The 20,879-nt window shown below is 48.6% G+C and overlaps 1 protein-coding gene across 1 annotated transcript in view; it reads right to left on the minus strand.

Annotated features, from left to right (window-relative positions):
• unc13d (unc-13 homolog D (C. elegans)) overlaps window positions 1-20,879 on the minus strand; it is a 653,595-nt gene that overhangs the window by 326,398 nt on the left and 306,318 nt on the right. Inside the window, exon 13 of the mRNA XM_072481965.1 lies at window positions 12,013-12,136. Within this exon, the coding sequence (XP_072338066.1) occupies window positions 12,013-12,136 (124 nt within the window). The remainder of the gene's footprint in view (window positions 1-12,012; window positions 12,137-20,879) is intronic.

Consider the following 20,879-nt stretch of genomic DNA (forward strand, 5'->3'; position numbering starts at 1 on the left):
CATACTCTCCAATCCACAGTCTCTGTGCAAAACCCTCACACTCACCAATTTACAGTCTGTGTGCAAACTCCTCACACTCCCTAATTTCCACTCTGTGCAAACCCCTCACACTCCCCAATTCATAGTCTCTGTGGAAACCCCTCACACTCCCCAATTCATAGTCTCTGTGGAAACCCCTCACACTCCCCAATTTACATTCTCTGTGCAAACCGCTCACACTCCCCAATTTACACTCTGTGCAAACCCCTCACACCCCCAATTTACACTCTGTGCAAAACCATCGCACTCCCCAATTCACAGTCTCTGTGCAAACCCCTCACACTCCCCAATTTACACTCTGTGCATACCCATCACACCCCCAATTTACACTCTGTGCAAACCCATCACACTCCCCAATTCACAGTCTCTGTGCAAACCCCTCACACTCCCCAATTTACAGTCTGTGCAAACCCCACACACTCCCCCAATTTACACTCTGTGCAAACCCCTCACACCCCCAATTTACACTCTGTGCAAACCCATCACAATCCCCAATTTACACTCTGTGCAAACCCATCACACCTCCAATTTACACTCTGTGCAAACCCCTCACACTCCCCAATTTACACTCTGTGCAAACCCCTCACACTCCCCAATTTACACTCTGTGCAAACCCCTCACACTCCCCAATTTACACACTGTGCAAACCCCTCACACTCCCCAATTTCCACTCTGTGCAAACCCCTCACACCCCCAATTTACACTCTGTGCAAACCACTCACACCCCCAATTTACACTCTGTGCAAACCCCTCACACTCCCCAATTTACACTCTGTGCAAACCCCTCACACTCCCCAATTTACACTCTGTGCAAACCCCTCACACCCCCAATTTACACTCTGTGCAAACCCCTCACACCCCCAATTTACACTCTGTGCAAACCCATCACACTCCCCAATTCACAGTCTGTGCAATCCCCACACACTCCCCAATTTACACTCTGTGCAAAACCCCTCACACTCCCCAATTCACAGTCTCTGTGCAAACCCCTCACACTCCCCAATTTACACTCTGTGCAAACCCCTCACACCACCAATTTACACTCTGTGCAAACCCATCACACTCCCCAATTTACAGTCTGTGCAAACCCCACACACTCCCCCAATTTACACTCTGTGCAAACCCCTCACACCCCCAATTTACACTCTGTGCAAACGCCTCACTCCCCCAATTTACACTCTGTGCAAACCCATCACACTCCCCAATTTACACTCTGTGCAAACCCCTCACACTCCCCCAATTTACACTCTGTGCAAACCCCTCACACTCCCCAATTTATAGTCTCTGTGCAAACCCATCACACTCCCCAATTTACACACTGTGCAAAGCCCTCACACCCCCAATTTACAGTCTGTGCAAACCCCACACACTCCCCAATTTACACTCTGTGCAAACCCCTCACACTCCCCAATTCACAGTCTCTGTGCAAACCCCTCACACTCCCCAATTTACAGTCTCTGTGCAAACCCCTCACCGCCCCCCCCCCCAATTTACAGTCTCTGTGCAAACCCCTCGCACACCCCAATTCAGTCTCTGTGCAAACCTCTCACATACCCCAATTTACACTCTGTGCAACCCCCTCACACTCCCCAATTTACACTCTGTGCAAACCCCTCACACGCCCCCAATTTACACTGTGCAACCCCTCACACTCCCCCAATTTACACTCTGTGCAAACCCCTCACACTCTCCAATTTACATTCTGTGCAACCCCTCAAACTCTCCAATTTACACTCTGTGCAAACCCCTCACACTCTCCAATTTACATGCTGTGCAAACCTCTCACACTCCCCAATTTACACTCTGAGCAAACTACTCACACTCCCCAATTTACACTCTGTGCAAACTCCTCACACCCCCAATTCACACTCTGTGCAAACCCCTCACTCTCCCCCAATTTACACTCTGTGCAAACCTCTCACACTCTCCCAATTTACAGTCTCTGTGCAAACCACACAGACTCCCCAATTTACAGTCTCTGTGCAAACTCCTCATACGCTCCAATCCACAGTCTCTGTGCAAAACCCTCACACTCACCAATTTACAGTCTGTGTGCAAACTCCTCACACTCCCCAATTTCCACTCTGTGCAAACCTCTCACACTCCCCAATTAACACTTTGTGCAAACCCCTCACACTCCCCAATTCATAGTCTCTGTGGAAACCCCTCACACTCCCCAATTCATAGTCTCTGTGGAAACCCCTCACACTCCCCAATTTACAGTCTCTGTGCAAACCGCTCACACTCCCCAATTTACACTCTGTGCAAACCCCTCACACCCCCAATTTACACTCTGTGCAACCCCACCACACTCCCCAATTCACAGTCTCTGTGAAAACCCCTCACACTCCCCAATTTACACTCTGTGCAAACCCCTCACACCCCCAATTTACACTCTGTGCAAAACCATCACACTCCCCAATTCACAGTCTCTGTGCAAACCCCTCACACTCCCCAATTTACACTCTGTGCAAACCCATCACACCCCCAATTTACACTCTGTGCAAACCCATCACACTCCCCAATTCACAGTCTCTGTGCAAACCCCTCACACTCCCCAATTTACAGTCTGTGCAAACCCCACACACACCCCCAATTTACACTCTGTGCAAACCCATCACAATCCCCAATTTACACTCTGTGCAAACCCATCACACCTCCAATTTACACTCTGTGGAAACCCCTCACACTCCCCAATTTACAGTCTGTGCAAACCCCACACACTCCCCAATTTACACTCTGTGCAAAACCCCTCACACTCCCCAATTCACAGTCTCTGTGCAAACCCCTCACACTCTCCAATTTACACTCTGTGCAAACCCCTCACACCACCAATTTACACTCTGTGCAAACCCATCACACTCCCCAATTTACAGTCTGTGCAAACCCCACACACTCCCCCAATTTACACTCTGTGCAAACCCCTCACACCCCCAATTTACACTCTGTGCAAACCCCTCACTCCCCCAATTTACACTCTGTGCAAACCCCTCACACTCCCCAATTTACACTCTGTGCAAACCCCTCACACCACCAATTTACACTCTGTGCAAACCCATCACACTCCCCAATTTACAGTCTGTGCAAACCCCACACACTCCCCCAATTTACACTCTGTGCAAACCCCTCACACCCCCAATTTACACTCTGTGCAAACGCCTCACTCCCCCAATTTACACTCTGTGCAAACCCATCACACTCCCCAATTTACACTCTGTGCAAACCCCTCACACTCCCCCAATTTACACTCTGTGCAAACCCCTCACACTCCCCAATTTATAGTCTCTGTGCAAACCCATCACACTCCCCAATTTACACTCTGTGCAAACCCCTCACACCCCCAATTTGCAGTCTGTGCAAACCCCACACACTCCCCAATTTACACTCTGTGCAAACCCCTCACACTCCCCAATTCACAGTCTCTGTGCAAACCCCTCACACTCCCCAATTTACAGTCTCTGTGCAAACCCCTCACCGCCCCCCCCCCCCCCCCCAATTTACAGTCTCTGTGCAAACCCCTCGCACACCCCAATTCAGTCTCTGTGCAAACCTCTCACATACCCCAATTTACACTCTGTGCAACCCCCTCACACTCCCCAATTTACACTCTGTGCAAACCCCTCACACGCCCCCAATTTACACTGTGCAACCCCTCACACTCCCCCAATTTACGCTCTGTGCAAACCCCTCACACTCTCCAATTTACATTCTGTGCAACCCCTCAAACTCTCCAATTTACACTCTGTGCAAACCCCTCACACTCTCCAATTTACATGCTGTGCAAACCTCTCACACTCCCCAATTTACACTCTGAGCAAACTACTCACACTCCCCAATTTACACTCTGTGCAAACTCCTCACACCCCCAATTCACACTCTGTGCAAACCCCTCACTCTCCCCCAATTTACACTCTGTGCAAACCTCTCACACTCTCCCAATTTACAGTCTCTGTGCAAACCACTCAGACTCCCCAATTTACAGTCTCTGTGCAAACTCCTCATACTCTCCAATCCACAGTCTCTGTGCAAAACCCTCACACTCACCAATTTACAGTCTGTGTGCAAACTCCTCACACTCCCCAATTTCCACTCTGTGCAAACCTCTCACACTCCCCAATTAACACTTTGTGCAAACCCCTCACACTCCCCAATTCATAGTCTCTGTGGAAACCCCTCACACTCCCCAATTCATAGTCTCTGTGGAAACCCCTCACACTCCCCAATTTACAGTCTCTGTGCAAACCGCTCACACTCCCCAATTTACACTCTGTGCAAACCCCTCACACCCCCAATTTACACTCTGTGCAACCCCACCACACTCCCCAATTCACAGTCTCTGTGAAAACCCCTCACACTCCCCAATTTACACTCTGTGCAAACCCCTCACACCCCCAATTTACACTCTGTGCAAACCCATCACACTCCCCAATTCACAGTCTCTGTGCAAACCCCTCACACTCCCCAATTTACAGTCTGTGCAAACCCCACACACACCCCCAATTTACACTCTGTGCAAACCCATCACAATCCCCAATTTACACTCTGTGCAAATCCATCACACCTCCAATTTACACTCTGTGGAAACCCCTCACACTCCCCAATTTACAGTCTGTGCAAACCCCACACACTCCCCAATTTACACTCTGTGCAAAACCCCTCACACTCCCCAATTCACAGTCTCTGTGCAAACCCCTCACACTCTCCAATTTACACTCTGTGCAAACCCCTCACACCACCAATTTACACTCTGTGCAAACCCATCACACTCCCCAATTTACAGTCTGTGCAAACCCCACACACTCCCCCAATTTACACTCTGTGCAAACCCCTCACACCCCCAATTTACACTCTGTGCAAACCCCTCACTCCCCCAATTTACACTCTGTGCAAACCCATCACACTCCCCAATTTACACTCTGTGCAAACCACTCACACTCCCCCAATTTACACTCTGTGCAAACCCCTCACACTCCCCACTTTATAGTCTCTGTGCAAACCCATCACACTCCCCAATTTACACTCTGTGCAAACCCCTCACACCCCCAATTTACACTCTGTGCAAACCCCTCACACTCCCCAATTTACACTATGTGCAAACCCACCACACTCCCCAATTTACAGTCTGTGCAAACCCCACAAACTCCCCAATTTACACTCTGTGCAAACCCCTCACACTCCCCAATTCACAGTCTCTGTGCAAACCCCTCACACTCCCCAATTTACAGTCTGTGCAAACCCCACACACTCCCCCAATTTACACTCTGTGCAAACCTCTCACACACCCCAATTTACACTCTGTGCAAACCCATCACACTCCCCAATTTACACTCTGTGCAAACCCCTCACACTCCCCCAACTTACACTCTGTGCAAACCCCTCACACCCCCAATTTACACTCTGTGCAAACCCCTCACACTCCCCAATTTACACTCTGTGCAAACCCCTCACACCCCCAATTTACACTCTGTGCAAACCCCTCACACTCCCCAATTCACAGTCTCTGTGCAAACCCGTCACACTCCCCAATTTACAGTCTCTGTGCAAACCCCTCACACTCCCCCAATTTACACTCTGTGCAAACCCCTCACGCTCCCCAATTTACACTCTGTGCAATCGCCACACACCCCCAATTTACACTCTGTGGAAACCCCTCACACTCCCCCAATTTACACTCTGTGCAAACCTCTCACACTCCCCAATTTACAGTCTCTGTGCAAACCTCTCACACTCCCCCAATTTACAGTCTCTGTGCAAACCCCTCAGACTCCCCAATTTACAGTCTATGTGCAAACTCCTCACACTCCCCAATCCACAGTCTCTGTGCAAACCCCTCAGACCCTCCCAATTTCCACTCTGTGAACCCCTCAAACTCTCCAATTTACACGCTGTGCAAACCTCTCACAATCCCCAATTTACACTCTGTGCAAACTCCTCACACTCCCCAATTTACACTCTGTGCAAACCCCTCACACCCCCAATTTACACTCTGTGCAAACCTCTCACACTCCCCCAATTTACAGTCTCTGTGCAAACCTCTCACACTCCCCCAATTTACAGTCTCTGTGCAAACCCCTCAGACTCCCCAATTTACAATCTCTGTGCAAACTCCTCACACTCCCCAATCCACAGTCTCTGTGCAAACCCCTCAGACCCTCCCAATTTCCACTCTGTGAACCCCTCAAACTCTCCAATTTACACGCTGTGCAAACCTCTCACAATCCCCAATTTACACTCTGTGCAAACTCCTCACACTCCCCAATTTACACTCTGTGCAAACCCCTCACACCCCCAATTTACACTCTGTCCAAACCCCTCACACTCCCCCAATTTACACTCTGTGCAAACCTCTCACACTCCCCAATTTACACTCTGTGCAAACCTCTCACACTCCCCAATTTACACTCTGTGCAAACCCCTCACACTCCCCCAATTTACACTCTGTGCAAACCCCTCACACTCCCCAATTTATAGTCTCTGTGCAAACCCATCACACTCCCCAATTTACACTCTGTGCAAACCCCTCACACCCCCAATTTACACTCTGTGCAAACCCCTCACACTCCCCAATTTACACTCTGTGCAAACCCACCACACTCCCCAATTTACAGTCTGTGCAAACCCCACACACTCCCCAATTTACACTCTGTGCAAACCCCTCACACTCCCCAATTCACAATCTCTGTGCAAACCCCTCACACTCCCCAATTTACAGTCTCTGTGCAAACCCCTCACCGCCCCCCCCCAATTTACAGTCTCTGTGCAAACCCCTCGCACACCCCAATTCGGTCTCTGTGCAAACCTCTCACATACCCCAATTTACACTCTGTGCAACCCCCTCACACTCCCCAATTTACACTCTGTGCAAACCCCTCACACGCCCCCAATTTACACTGTGCAACCCCTCACAATCCCCCAATTTACACTCTGTGCAAACCCCTCACACTCTCCAATTTACACTATGTGCAACCCCTCAAACTCTCCAATTTACACTCTGTGCAAACCCCTCACACTCTCCAATTTACACACTGTGCAAACCTCTCACACTCCCCAATTTACACTCTGAGCAAACTCCTCACACTCCCCAATTTACACTCTGTGCAAACCTCTCACACTCTCCCAATTTACAGTCTCTGTGCAAACCACTCAGACTCCCCAATTTACAGTCTCTGTGCAAACTCCTCATACTCTCCAATCCACAGTCTCTGTGCAAAACCCTCACACTCACCAATTTACAGTCTGTGTGCAAACTCCTCACACTCCCCAATTTCCACTCTGTGCAAACCTCTCACACTCCCCAATTAACACTCTGTGCAAACCCCTCACACTCCCCAATTCATAGTCTCTGTGGAAACCCCTCACACTCCCCAATTCATAGTCTCTGTGGAAACCGCTCACACTCCCCAATTTACACTCTGTGCAAACCCCTCACACCCCCAATTTACACTCTGTGCAACCCCACCACACTCACCAATTCACAGTCTCTGTGAAAACCCCTCACACTCCCCAATTTACACTCTGTGCAAACCCCTCACACCCCCAATTTACACTCTGTGCAAAACCATCACACTCCCCAATTTACAGTCTCTGTGCGAACCCCTCACACTCCCCAATTTACACTCTGTGCAAACCCATCACACCCCCAATTTACACTCTGTGCAAACCCATCACACTCCCCAATTCACAGTCTCTGTGCAAACCCCTCACACTCCCCAATTTACAGTCTGTGCAAACCCCACACACTCCCCCAATTTACACTCTGTGCAAACCACTCACACCCCCAATTTACACTCTGTGCAAACCCATCACAATCCCCAATTTACACTCTGTGCAAACCCATCACACCTCCAATTTACACTCTGTGGAAACCCCTCACACTCCCCAATTTACACTCTGTGGAAACCCCTCACACTCCCCAATTTACACTCTGTGCAAACCCCTCACACTCCCTAATTTACACTCTGTGCAAACCCCTCACACTCCCCAATTTACACTCTGTGCAAACCCCTCACACCCCCAATTTACACTCTGTGCAAACCCCTCACACCCCCAATTTACACTCTGTGCAAACCCCTCACACTCCCCAATTTACACTCTGTGCAAACCCCTCACACTCCCCAATTTACACTCTGTGCAAACCCCTCACACCCCCAATTTACACTCTGTGCAAACCCCTCACACTCCCCAATTTACACTCTGTGCAAACCCATCACACTCCCCAATTTAAACTCTGTGCAAACCCCTCACACCCCCAATTTACACTCTGTGCAAACCCCTCACTCCCCCAATTTACACTCTGTGCAAACCCATCACACTCCCCAATTTACACTCTGTGCAAACCCCTCACACTCCACCAATTTACACTCTGTGCAAACCCCTCACACGCCCCAATTTATAGTCTCTGTGCAAACCCATCACACTCCCCAATTTACACTCTGTGCAAACCCCTCACACCCCCAATTTACACTCTGTGCAAACCCCTCACACTCCCCAATTTACACTCTGTGCAAACCCACCACACTCCCCAATTTACAGTCTGTGCAAACCCCACAAACTCCCCAATTTACACTCTGTGCAAACCCCTCACACTCCCCAATTCACAGTCTCTGTGCAAACCCCTCACACTCCCCAATTTACAGTCTGTGCAAACCCCACACACTCCCCCAATTTACACTCTGTGCAAACCTCTCACACACCCCAATTTACACTCTGTGCAAACCCATCACACTCCCCAATTTACACTCTGTGCAAACCCCTCACACTCCCCCAATTTACACTCTGTGCAAACCCCTCACACCCCCAATTTACACTCTGTGCAAACCCCTCACACTCCCCAATTTACACTCTGTGCAAACCCCTCACACCCCCAATTTACACTCTGTGCAAACCCCTCACACTCCCCAATTCACAGTCTCTGTGCAAACCCCTCACACTCCCCAATTCACAGTCTCTGTGCAAACCCCTCACACTCCCCAATTTACAGTCTCTGTGCAAACCCCTCACCGCCCCCCCCCAATTTACAGTCTCTGTGCAAACCCCTCGCACACCCCAATTCAGTCTCTGTGCAAACCCGTCACACTCCCCAATTTACACTCTGTGCAAACCCCTCACACACCCCCAATTTACACTGTGCAACCCCTCACACTCCCCCAATTTACACTCTGTGGAAACCCCTCACACTCCCCCAATTTACACTCTGTGCAAACCTCTCACACTCCCCAATTTACACTCTGTGCAAACCCCTCACACTCCCCAATTTACAGTCTCTGTGCAAACCCCTCACACTCCCCCAATTTACACTCTGTGCAAACCCCTCACGCTCCCCAATTTACACTCTGTGCAATCGCCACACACCCCCAATTTACACTCTGTGGAAACCCCTCACACTCCCCAATTTACACTCTGTGCAAACCGCTCACACTCCCCAATTTACACTCTGTGCAAACCCCTCGCACCCCCAATTTACACTCTGTGCAAACCTCTCACACTCCCCCAATTTACAGTCTCTGTGCAAACCTCTCACACTCCCCCAATTTACAGTCTCTGTGCAAACCCCTCAGACTCCCCAATTTACAGTCTCTGTGCAAACTCCTCACACTCCCCAATCCACAGTCTCTGTGCAAACCCCTCAGACCCTCCCAATTTCCACTCTGTGAACCCCTCAAACTCTCCAATTTACACGCTGTGCAAACCTCTCACAATCCCCAATTTACACTCTGTGCAAACTCCTCACACTCCCCAATTTACACTCTGTGCAAACCCCTCACACCCCCAATTTACACTCTGTCCAAACCTCTCACACTCCCCCAATTTACACTCTGTGCAAACCTCTCACACTCCCCAATTTACACTCTGTGCAAACCTCTCACACTCCCCAATTTACACTCTGTGCAAACCCCTCACACTCCCCCAATTTACACTCTGTGCAAACCTCTCACACTCTCCCAATTTACAGTCTCTGTGCAAACCACTCAGACTCCCCAATTTACAGTCTCTGTGCAAACTCCTCACACTCTCCAATCCACAGTCTCTGTGCAAACCTCTCACACTCCCCCAATTTACAGTCTCTGTGCAAACCACTCACGCTCCCCAATTCACAGTCTCTGTGCAAACCCCTCACACTCCCCCAATTTAGAGTCTCTGTGCAAACCCCTCACACTCCCCAATTTACAGTCTGTGTGCAAACTCCTCACACTCCCCAATTTACACTCTGTGCAACCCCTCACACTCCCCAATTAACACTCTGTGCAAACCGCACACACTCCCCAATTTACAATCTATGCAAACCCCTCACACTCCCAAATTCACAGTCTCTGTGCAAACCCCTCACACTCCCAAATTTACACTCTGTGCAAACCTCTCACACTCCTCATTTTACACTCTGTGCAAACCCCTCACACTCCCCCAATTTACACTCTGTGCAAACCTCTCACACTCCCAATTCACAGTCTCTGTGCAAACCACTCAGACTCCCCAATTTACACTCTGTGCAACCCCTCACACTCCCCAATTAACACTCTGTGCAAACCGCACACACTCCCCAATTTACAATCTATGCAAACCCCTCACACTCCCAAATTCACAGTCTCTGTGCAAACCCCTCACACTCCCAAATTTACACTCTGTGCAAACCTCTCACACTCCTCAATTTACACTCTGTGCAAACCCCTCACACTCCCCAATTCACAGTCTCTGTGGAAACCCCTCACACTCCCCAATTTACAGTCTCTGTGCAAACCGCTCACACTCCCCAATTTACAGTGCCTGTGCAAACCCCTCACACTCCCCAATTTACAGTCTGTGCAAAACCCACACACTCCCCAATTTACACTCTGTGCAAACCCCTCACACTCCCCAATTCACAGTCTCTGTGCAAACCCCTGACACTCCCCAATTTACACTCTGTGCAAACCCCTCACACTCCCCAATTCACAGTCTCTGTGCAAACCCCTCACACTCCCCAATTCACAGTCTCTGTGCAAACCCCTCACCCCCCCCCCCCCGCCCCCCCCCGCAATTTACAGTCTCTGTGCAAACCCCTCACACAACCCAATTCAGTCTGTGTGCAAACCTCTCACATACCCCAATTTACACTCTGTGCAAACCCCTCACACTCTCCAATTTAATCTCTGTGCAAACCCCTCACTCTCCCCAATTTACACTCTGTGCAACCCCTCACACTCCCCAATTTACACTCTGTGCAAACCCCTCACACGCCCCCAATTTACACTGTGCAACCCCTCACACTCCCCCAATTTACACTCTGTGGAAACCCCTCACACTCCCAATTTACACTCTGTGCAAACCTCTCAGACTCCCCAATTTACACTCTGTGCAAACCCCTCACACTCCCCAATTTACAGTCTCTGTTCAAACCCCTCACACTCCCCCAATTTACAATCTGTGCAAACCCCTCACGCTCCCCAATTTACACTCTGTGCAAACGCCACACACCCCCAATTTACACTCTGTGGAAACCCCTCACACTCCCCCAATTTACACTCTGTGCAAACCTCTCACACTCCCCAATTTACACTCTGTGCAAACCCCTCACACTCCCCAATTTACACTCTGTGCAAACCCCTCACACCCCCAATTTACACTCTGTGCAAACCTCTCACACTCCCCCAATTTACAGTCTCTGTGCAAACCCCTCAGACTCCCCAATTTACAGTCTCTGTGCAAACTCCTCACACTCCCCAATCCACAGTGTCTGTGCAAACCTCTCACACACCCCCCAATTTACAGTCTCTGTACAAACCCCTCACAATCCCCAATTCACAGTCTCTGTGGAAACCCCTCACACTCCCCAATTTACAGTCTCTGTGCAAACCCCTCACACTCCCCAATTTACAGGCTGTGTGCAAACCCCTCACACTCCCCAATTTACAGTCTCTGTGCAATCCCCCAACACACCCCAATTTACAATCTCTGTGGATACTCCTCACACTCCCCCAATTTACAGTCTATACATACATCTAGCTGCTGCAGGGTGACCTGTGCCAGTCCCCACTGATACTCAATGCTGGTGAGATGTTGGAGCAGAGAGGTGGCATTGACTTCCACATGTCGGTAGAGTTTGCTGTAGGCCAACCACTTCCTGTAATAGACAATCCAAAACACCAGGATCAGCATGAAACAGGCAATGGGAGCTAACAGCAAAGACAAATTAGAGTAGAGAGCCTTGGCAGATGAAATGCTGTCACATGAACACAGTGACCAGTTAGCCTTTCTGGATGCCGAGCTGCAGATGGTGGAGGACAGGAACAAGGACCTGACGGTTAACGTCGAGGACCTGAAGAATAGGTCGAGGTGGCGGAACCTCAGGATAGTGTCGTTGCCTGAGAGGGTGGAGGGCCCGAGGCCGACTGTGCATTTTGTGACGATGTTTTCAAAGTTGTTGGGGAAGGAGGATCAGGTTCCCCCTGCCCCCACATTGAGCTGGATAAAGCACAACAGTCGCTCCGGATGAAACCACGAGCGAATGAGCCACCACAAGCGGTGATAGTGTGCTTTCATAGCTATACGTCGAAGGAGAGGGTTCTGAAGTGAGCCAAAGCCAAATAAAATAGTGAGGTGTCGGGAGAAGGCAGCAGCATCCAAATATATCAAGATGTCGTGGTGGACTTGGCATACAATACGTACCAGGTTGTGCAGTTTAATCGGTTGCCTTTGGTTGTGAGCTTCATAGCTAACAGCAGCACCAACACAGGTACTTCATTATGGGCGGCACTTTAGCACAGCGGCTAGCACTGTTGCTTCGCAGCACCAGGGACCCAGGTTTGATTCCCGGCTTGGGTCACTGTCCATGCTGAGTCTGCTCATCCTCCCCGTGTCTGTGTGGGTTTCCTCCGGGTGCTTCGGTTTCCTCCCACAAGTCCCGAAAGACAATTTGCTTGTTAGGCAAATTGGACATTCTGAATTCTCTCTCAGCGAATGTGGCGACTAGGGGCTTTTCACAGTAACTTCATTGCAGTGTTAATGTAAGCCTACTTGTGACAATAAAGATTATTATTATTATTATTGGGGCGTGTGACCTTCAACAGGGGAAGCCAGTGCTATATAACAGCAGTATGCGTTTTGGTGTATCCAGCGAGGCTGAGAGTTACGCACAATTCCAGGGACGGCGGAGGAGAAGGAGGCTTTCGTTAAAACTCAAGGACATGGACTGAACAGAATGGGTTTGAGTGGGACTTTGCTGATGGTTGGAAAGGTTTGTTTGGGGACACTGTTATAATGTTGTGTGTTTTATTTGTCTTCCTTTTTTGTATATAGATGTTGCTAATTTAAATTTGTGTTTTTGTATTGAGGGAGTATATAGCTTTTGGAAAATTGAGGTTATTTCAGGGTTGAAGGAGGGGCAGGGGAGTTTTGGTTCCTGGGTTTGGTGTTTTTTTTAAAACTGATGTGAAGTATCACATCAGTAGGGAATTTTCCTTTTTTCTCTGGTGCATAAAGCTCTGGCGGGGGGGCTACTTCACTAGCAGGCTGAGGTTAGCTGGTGAACGGGAGTGAGGTGGGGGAGGGTCTGCGGCTTGCTGGAAATGTTAAGGCAGCTAGCGATGAGCCTAGAGCCTAGACTGGTGAGGGGATGGAGGAGAGAGGGGTTTATTTAAGAGGAAGTTGGGGGAAGGGAAGGGCAAGATTTGCAACTAAATATCCCAGGGTATAGATGCTTCAGGAGGGATTGAGAGAGAGGTAAAAGGGGTGGAGGAGTTGCATTACTGGTCAGAGATGATATCACAGCTGTGATGAAGGAGGGCACTATGGAGGATTCGAGCACTGAGGCAATATGGGTTTGAGCGAAGAAATAGGAAGGGTGCAGTAACATTGTTGGGACTTAACTACAGGCCTCCCAAAAGCGAGCGTGAATTAGAGGTACAAATATGTAGACAGATTATAGAAAAACGTAGGAGCAATAGGGTGGTCGTGATGGGAGATTTTAACTTCCCCAACATTGAATGGGACTCATGTAGTGTTGGAGGCGTAGATGGAGCAGAATTTGTAAGGAGCATCCAGGAGAGTTTTTTAGAGCAGTATGTAAATAGTCCAACTCGGGAAGGGGCCATACGGGACCTGGTATTGGGGAATGATCCCGGCCAGGTGGTTGAAGTTTCAGTCGGTGATTACATTGGGAATAGCGATCACAATTCCATATGTTTTAGAATACTCATGGACAAAGACGAGAGTGGTCCTGAAGTAAGAGTGCTAAATTGGGGAAAGGCCAAGTATAACAAAATTCAGCAGGAGCTAAGGAGTGTGGATTGGGAGCAGCTGTTTAAGAGTAAATCCACATTTGAAATCATAGAATTTACAGAGCAGAAGGAGGCCATTCAGCCCATCGAGTCTGCTTCAGCTCTTGGAAAGAGCACCCTATCCAAGGTCAACACCGCCACCCTATCCCCATAACCCAGTAACCCCACCCAACACTAAGGGCAATTTTGGACACTAAGGGCCAAGTTTTTGTTTGCACTGAGTGCTGAATTTGGTGCTTTTTGAGTGCGATAGTGAGAGTTTGGTGACCGAGGGAGTATAAGGCTTCATTTTTATCTAAAGTTTAGTCTTTCTTTTATTTAGTTAATTAACTTAAAAGTTGCTGTTTGGTTTAGAAGAAGGTGAATTTTCAATCAGCTTTAAACAGGCTTCTACTTCTAGGCACTTGCAGCTGGAGCTTGTTAATTAGTTAATTGGATTAGGCCAGTTTTTCAGAGGCTAGATTCACAGTATAAAAGTGATCCCCTACAGTGCAGACTTTGTTTGCACTGAGTGCTGAATTTGGTGCTTTTTGAGTGCGATAGTGAGAGTTTGGTGACCGAGGGAGTGCTGAATTTGGTGCTTTTTGAGTGCGATAGTGAGAGTTTGGTGACCGAGGGAGTGCTGAATTTGGTGCTTTTTGAGTGCGATAGTGAGAGTTTGGTGACCGAGGGAGTTAGGTGAGGAGGAAGTAAGGTGCTCCTTTCATTTTGTTTCCGACATTTCCGCAAAGAGTGTGAAGAGAGCCAGGAGTTTACAGGAAGTTTTGGTGTATCCAGCGAGGCTGAGAGTTACGCACAATTCCAGGGACGGCGGAGGAGAAGGAGGCTTTCGTTAAAACTCAAGGACATGGACTGAACAGAGTGGGTTTGAGTGGGACTTTGCTGGGTTTGAGTGGGACTGGGAGCAGAGTCGAAGGGCGGAGATCTAGTTAGTCCACACAGCAGCTATATTCTTTAAGGTAAGAGGGGATGGAGGCTAGGCCAGTTACATGCTCCTCCTGTAGGATGTGGGTGGTGAGGGATACCACCGGTGTCCCCACTGACTATACCTGCGGGAAGTGCACCCAACTTCAGCTCCTCAAAGACCGTGTTAGGGAACTGGAGCTGAAGCTGGATGAACTTCGGATCATCCGGGAGGCAGAGGGGGTGATTGAGAAGAGTTACAGGGAGGTAACCACACCCAAGGTACAGGACAAGAATAGCTGGGTTACAGTCAGGGGGAAAAAAACAAACAGGCAGACAGTGCAGGGATCCCTCGTGGCCGTTCCCCTTCAAAACAAGTATACCGTTTTGGATGCTGTTGGGGGGGATGACCTACCGGGGGAAGGCCCTAGCGGTCAGGTCTCTGGCACGGAGTCTGGCTCTGGGGCTCAGAAGGGAAGGGGGGAGAATAGAAAAGCAATAGTTGTAGGAGATTCATTGGTTAGGGGAATAGATAGGAGATTCTGTGGTCGCGAGCGAGACTCCCGGAAGGTATGTTGCCTCCCGGGTGCCAGGGCCAGGGATGTCTCGGATCGTGTCTTCAGGATCCTTAAGGGGGAGGGTGAGCAGCCAGAAGTCGTGGTGCACATTGGTACCAACGACATAGGTAGGAAAAGGGGTGTGGAGGTAATAAACAAGTTTAGGGAGTTAGGCTGGAAGTTGAAAGCCAGGACAGACAGAGTTGTCATCTCTGGTTTGTTGCCGGTGCCACGTGATAGCGAGGCTAGGAATAGGGAGAGAGTGCAGTTGAACACGTAGCTGCAGCAATGGTGGAGGAGGGAGGGCTTCAGGTATTTGGATAATTGGAGCGCATTCTGGGGAAGGTGGGACCTGTACAAGCAGGACGGGTTGCATCTGAACCAGAGGGGCACCAATATCCTGGGAGGGAGGTTTGCTAGTACTCTTCGGGAGGGTTTAAACTAATTTGGCAGGGGAATGGGAACCGGATTTGTAGTCCAGCAACTAAGGTAGCCGATATTCAGGACGCCAAAGCATGTAATGAGGCAGTGGGGAAGGGAACACTGACAAAGGAGAGTATTTGCAGGCACGGAGATGGGTTGAAGTGTGTATACTTCAACGCAAGAAGCATCAGGAATAAGGTGGGTGAACTTAAGGCATGGATCGGTACTTGGGACTACGATGTGGTGGCCATCACGGAAACTTGGATAGAAGAGGGGCAGAAATGGTTGTTGGAGGTACCTGGTTTTTGATGTTTCAATAAGGTTAGGGAGGGTGGTAAAAGAGGTGGGGGGGTGGCATTATTAATTAGAGATAGTATAACAGCTGCAGAAAGGCAGTTCGAGGAGTATCACCCTATTGAGGTAGTATGGGTTGAAGTCAGAAATAGGAAAGGAGCAGCCACCTTGTTAGGAGTTTTCTATAGGTCCCCCAATAGTAACAGAGATGTGGAGGAACAGATTGGGAAACAGATTTTGGAAAGGTGCAGAAGTCATAGGGTAGTAGTCATGGGCGACTTTAACTTCCCAAATATTGAGTGGAAACTCTTTAGATCAAATAGTTTGGATGGGGTGGTGTTTGTGCAGTGTGTCCAGGAACCTTTTCTAACACAGTATGTAGATTGTCCGACCAGAGGAGGGGCAATATTGGATTTAGTACTGGGTAATGAACCAGGGCAAGTGATAGATTTGTTAGTGGGGGAGCATTTTGGAGATAGTGACCACAATTCTGTGGCTTTCACTTTAATAATGGAGAGGGATAGGTACGTGCAACAGGGCAAGGTTTACAATTGGGGGAAGGGGAAATACGATGTTGTCAGACAAGAATTGAAGTGCATAAGTTGGGAACATAGGCTGGCAGGGAAGGACACAAGTGAAATGTGGAACTTGTTCAAGGAACAGGTGCTACGTGTCCTTGATATGTATGTCCCTGTCAGGCAGGGAAGAGATGGTCGAGTGAGGGAACCATGGTTCACAAGAGAGGTTGAATGTCTTGTTAAAAGGAAAAAGGTGACTTATGTAAGGCTGAGGAAACAAGGTTCAGACAGGGCATTGGAGGGATACAAGATAGCCAGGAGGGAACTGAAGAAAGGGATTAGGAGAGCTAAGAGAGGGCATGAACAATCTTTGGCGGGTAGGATCAAGGAAAACCCCAAGGCCTTTTACACATATGTGAGAAATATGAGAATGACTAGAGCGAGGGTAGGTCCGATCAAGGACAGTAGCGGGAGATTGTGTATTGAGTCTGAAGAGATAGGAGAGGTCTTGAATGAGTATTTTTCTTCTGTATTTACAAATGAGAGGGGCGATATTGTTGGAGAGGACAGTGTGAAACAGATTGGTAAGCTCGAGGAAATACTTGTCAGGAAGGAAGATGTGTTGGGCATTTTGAAAAACTTGAGGATAGACAAGTCCCCCGGGCCTGACGGGATATATCCAAGGATTCTATGGGAAGCAAGAGATGAAATTGCAGAGCCGTTGGCAATGATCTTTTCGTCCTCACTGTCAACAGGGGTGGTACCAGGGGATTGGAGAGTGGTGAATGTCGTGCCCCTGTTCAAAAAAGGAACTAGGGATAACCCTGGGAATTACAGGCCAGTTAGTCTTACTTCGGTGGTAGGCAAAGTAATGGAAAGGGTACTGAAGGATAGGATTCCTGAGCATCTGGAAAGACACTGCTTGATTAGGGATAGTCAGCACGGATTTGTGAGGGGTAGGTCTTGCCTTACAAATCTTATTGAATTCTTTGAGGAGGTGACCAAGCATGTGGATGAAGGTAAAGCAGTGGATGTAGTGTACATGGATTTTAGTAAGGCATTTGATAAAGTTCCCCATGGTAGGCTTATGCAGAAAGTAAGGAGGCATGGGATAGTGGGAAATTTGGCCAGTTGGATAACGAACTGGCTAACCGATAGAAGTCAGAGAGTGGTGGTGGATGGCAAATATTCAGCCTGGATCCCAGTTACCAGTGGCGTACCGCAGGGATCAGTTCTGGGTCCTCTGCTGTTTGTGATTTTCATTAATGACTTGGATGAGGGAGTTGAAGGGTGGGTCAGTAAATTTGCAGACGATACGAAGATTGGTGGAGTTGTGGATAGTAAGGAGGGCTGTTGTCGGCTGCAAAGAGACATAGATAGGATGCAGAGCTGGGCTGAGAAGTGGCAGATGGAGTTTAACCCTGAAAAGTGTGAGGTTGTCCATTTTGGAAGGACAAATATGAATGCGGAATATAGGGTTAACGGTAGAGTTCTTGGCAATGTGGAGGAGCAGAGAGATCTTGGGGTCTATGTTCATACATCTTTGAAAGTTGCCACTCAAGTGGATAGAGCTATGAAGAAGGCCTATGGTGTGCTCGCGTTCATTAACAGAGGGATTGAATTTAAGAGCCGTGAGGTGATGATGCAGCTGTACAAAACTTTGGTAAGGCCACATTTGGAGTACTGTGTACAGTTCTGGTCGCCTCATTTTAGGAAGGATGTGGAAGCTCTGGAAAAGGTGCAAAGAAGATTTACCAGGATGTTGCCTGGAATGGAGAGTAGGTCTTACGAGGAAAGGTTGAGGGTGCTAGGCCTTTTCTCATTAGAGCGGAGAAGGATGAGGGGCGACTTGATAGAGGTTTATAAGATGATCAGGGGAATAGATATAGTAGACAGTCAGAGACTTTTTCCCCGGGTGGAACACACCATTACAAGGGGACATAAATTTAAGGTGAAAGGTGGAAGATATAGGAGGGATATCAGAGGTAGGTTCTTTACCCAGAGAGTAGTGGGGGCATGGAATGCACTGCCTGTGGAAGTAGTTGAGTCGGAAACATTAGGGACCTTCAAGCAGCTATTGGATAGGTACATGGATGACGGTAAAATGATATAGTGTAGATTTATTTGTTCTTAAGGGCAGCACGGTAGCATTGTGGATAGCGCAATTGCTTCACAGCTCCATGGTCCCAGGTTCGATTCCGGCTTGGGTCATTGTCTGTGCGGAGTCTGCAGGTCCTCCCCGTGTCTGCGTGGGTTTCCTCCGGGTGCTCCGGTTTCCTCCCACAGTCCAAAGATGTGCGGGTTAGGTGAATTGGCCAATGATAAATTGCCCTTAATGTCCAAATTGCCCTTGGTGTTGGGTGGAGGCGTTGAGTTTGGGTATGGTGCTCTTTCCAAGAGCTGGTGCAGACTCAAAGGGCCGAATGGCCTCCTTCTGCACTGTAAATTCAATGATAATCTATGATTAATCTAGGACAAAGGTTCGGCACAACATCGTGGGCCGAAGGGCCTGTTCTGTGCTGTATTTTCTATGTTCTATGTTTAAGGGCAATTTATCATTGCCAATCCACCTAACCCGCACATCTTTGGACTGTGGGAGGAAACCGGAGCACCCGGAGAAAACCCACGCATAGACGGGGAGGATGTGCAGACTCCGCACAGACAGTGACCCAAGCCAGAATCGAACCTGGGACCCTGGAGCTGTGAAGCAATTGTGCTATCCACAAGGCTACCATGCTTGTGGGAGTCTTTTAAGGAAAGGTTGATTAGAGTGCAGGACAGACATGTCCCTGTGAAAATGAGGGATAGAAATGGCAAGATTAGGGAACCATGGATGATGGGTGGAATTGTGAGACTAGCTAAGATGAAAAAGGAAGCATACATAAGATCTAGGTGACTTAAAACTGATGAAGCTTTGGCGGAATATCGGGAAAGTAGGACAAATCTCAAACACGCAATAAAGAGGGCTAAAAGGGGTCATGAAATATCTTTGGCTAACAGGGTTAAGGAAAATCCCAAAACCTTTTATTCGTATATAAGGAGCAAGAGGGTAACTAGAGAAAGGATTGGCCCACTCAAAGACAAAAGAGGGAATTTATGCGTGGAGTCAGAGGAAATGGGTGAGATTCTTAATGAGTACTTTGCATCGGTATTCACCAAGGAGAGGGACATGACGGATGTTGAGGTTAGGGATGGATGTTTAAATATTCTAGGTCAAGTCGGCATAAGGGGGAAGTTTTGGGTATTCTAAAAGGCATTAAGGTGGACAAGTCCCCAGGTCCGGATGGGATCTATCCCAGGTCATTGAGGGAAGCGAGGGGCGAAATAGCTGGGGCCTTAACAGATATCTTTGCAGCATCCTTGAGCACGGGTGAGGTCCGGGAGGACTGTAGAATTGCTAATGTTGTCCCTTTGTTTCAGAAGGATAGCAGGGATAATCCAGGGAATTATAGACCTATGAGCTTGACGTCAGTGGTAGGCAAACTGTTGGAGAAGATACTGAGGGATAGGATCTATTCTCATTTGGAAGAAAATAGACTTATCAGTGACAGGCAGCATGGTTTTGTGCAGGGAAGGTCATGTCTTACATACCTAATAGAGGAAGTGACAAAGTTAATTGATGAAGGAAGGGCTGTAGATGTCATATACATGGACTTCAGTAAGGCTTGATAAAGTTTCCCATGGCAGGTTGATGGAAAAAGTGAAGTCGTATGAGGTTCAGGGTGTACTAGCTAGATGGATAAAGAACTGGCTGGGCAACAGGAGACAGAGAGTAGTGGTGGAAGGGAGTGTCTCAAAATGGAGAAGGGTGACTAGTGGTGTTCCACAGGGATCCGTGCTCGGACCACTGTTGTTTGTGATATACATAAATGATCTTGACGAAGGTATAGGTG

Source organism: Scyliorhinus torazame, chromosome 18 (genome assembly GCF_047496885.1).
Source record: "Scyliorhinus torazame isolate Kashiwa2021f chromosome 18, sScyTor2.1, whole genome shotgun sequence".
In the NCBI taxonomy this organism is placed as follows: Eukaryota; Metazoa; Chordata; class Chondrichthyes; order Carcharhiniformes; family Scyliorhinidae; genus Scyliorhinus; species Scyliorhinus torazame.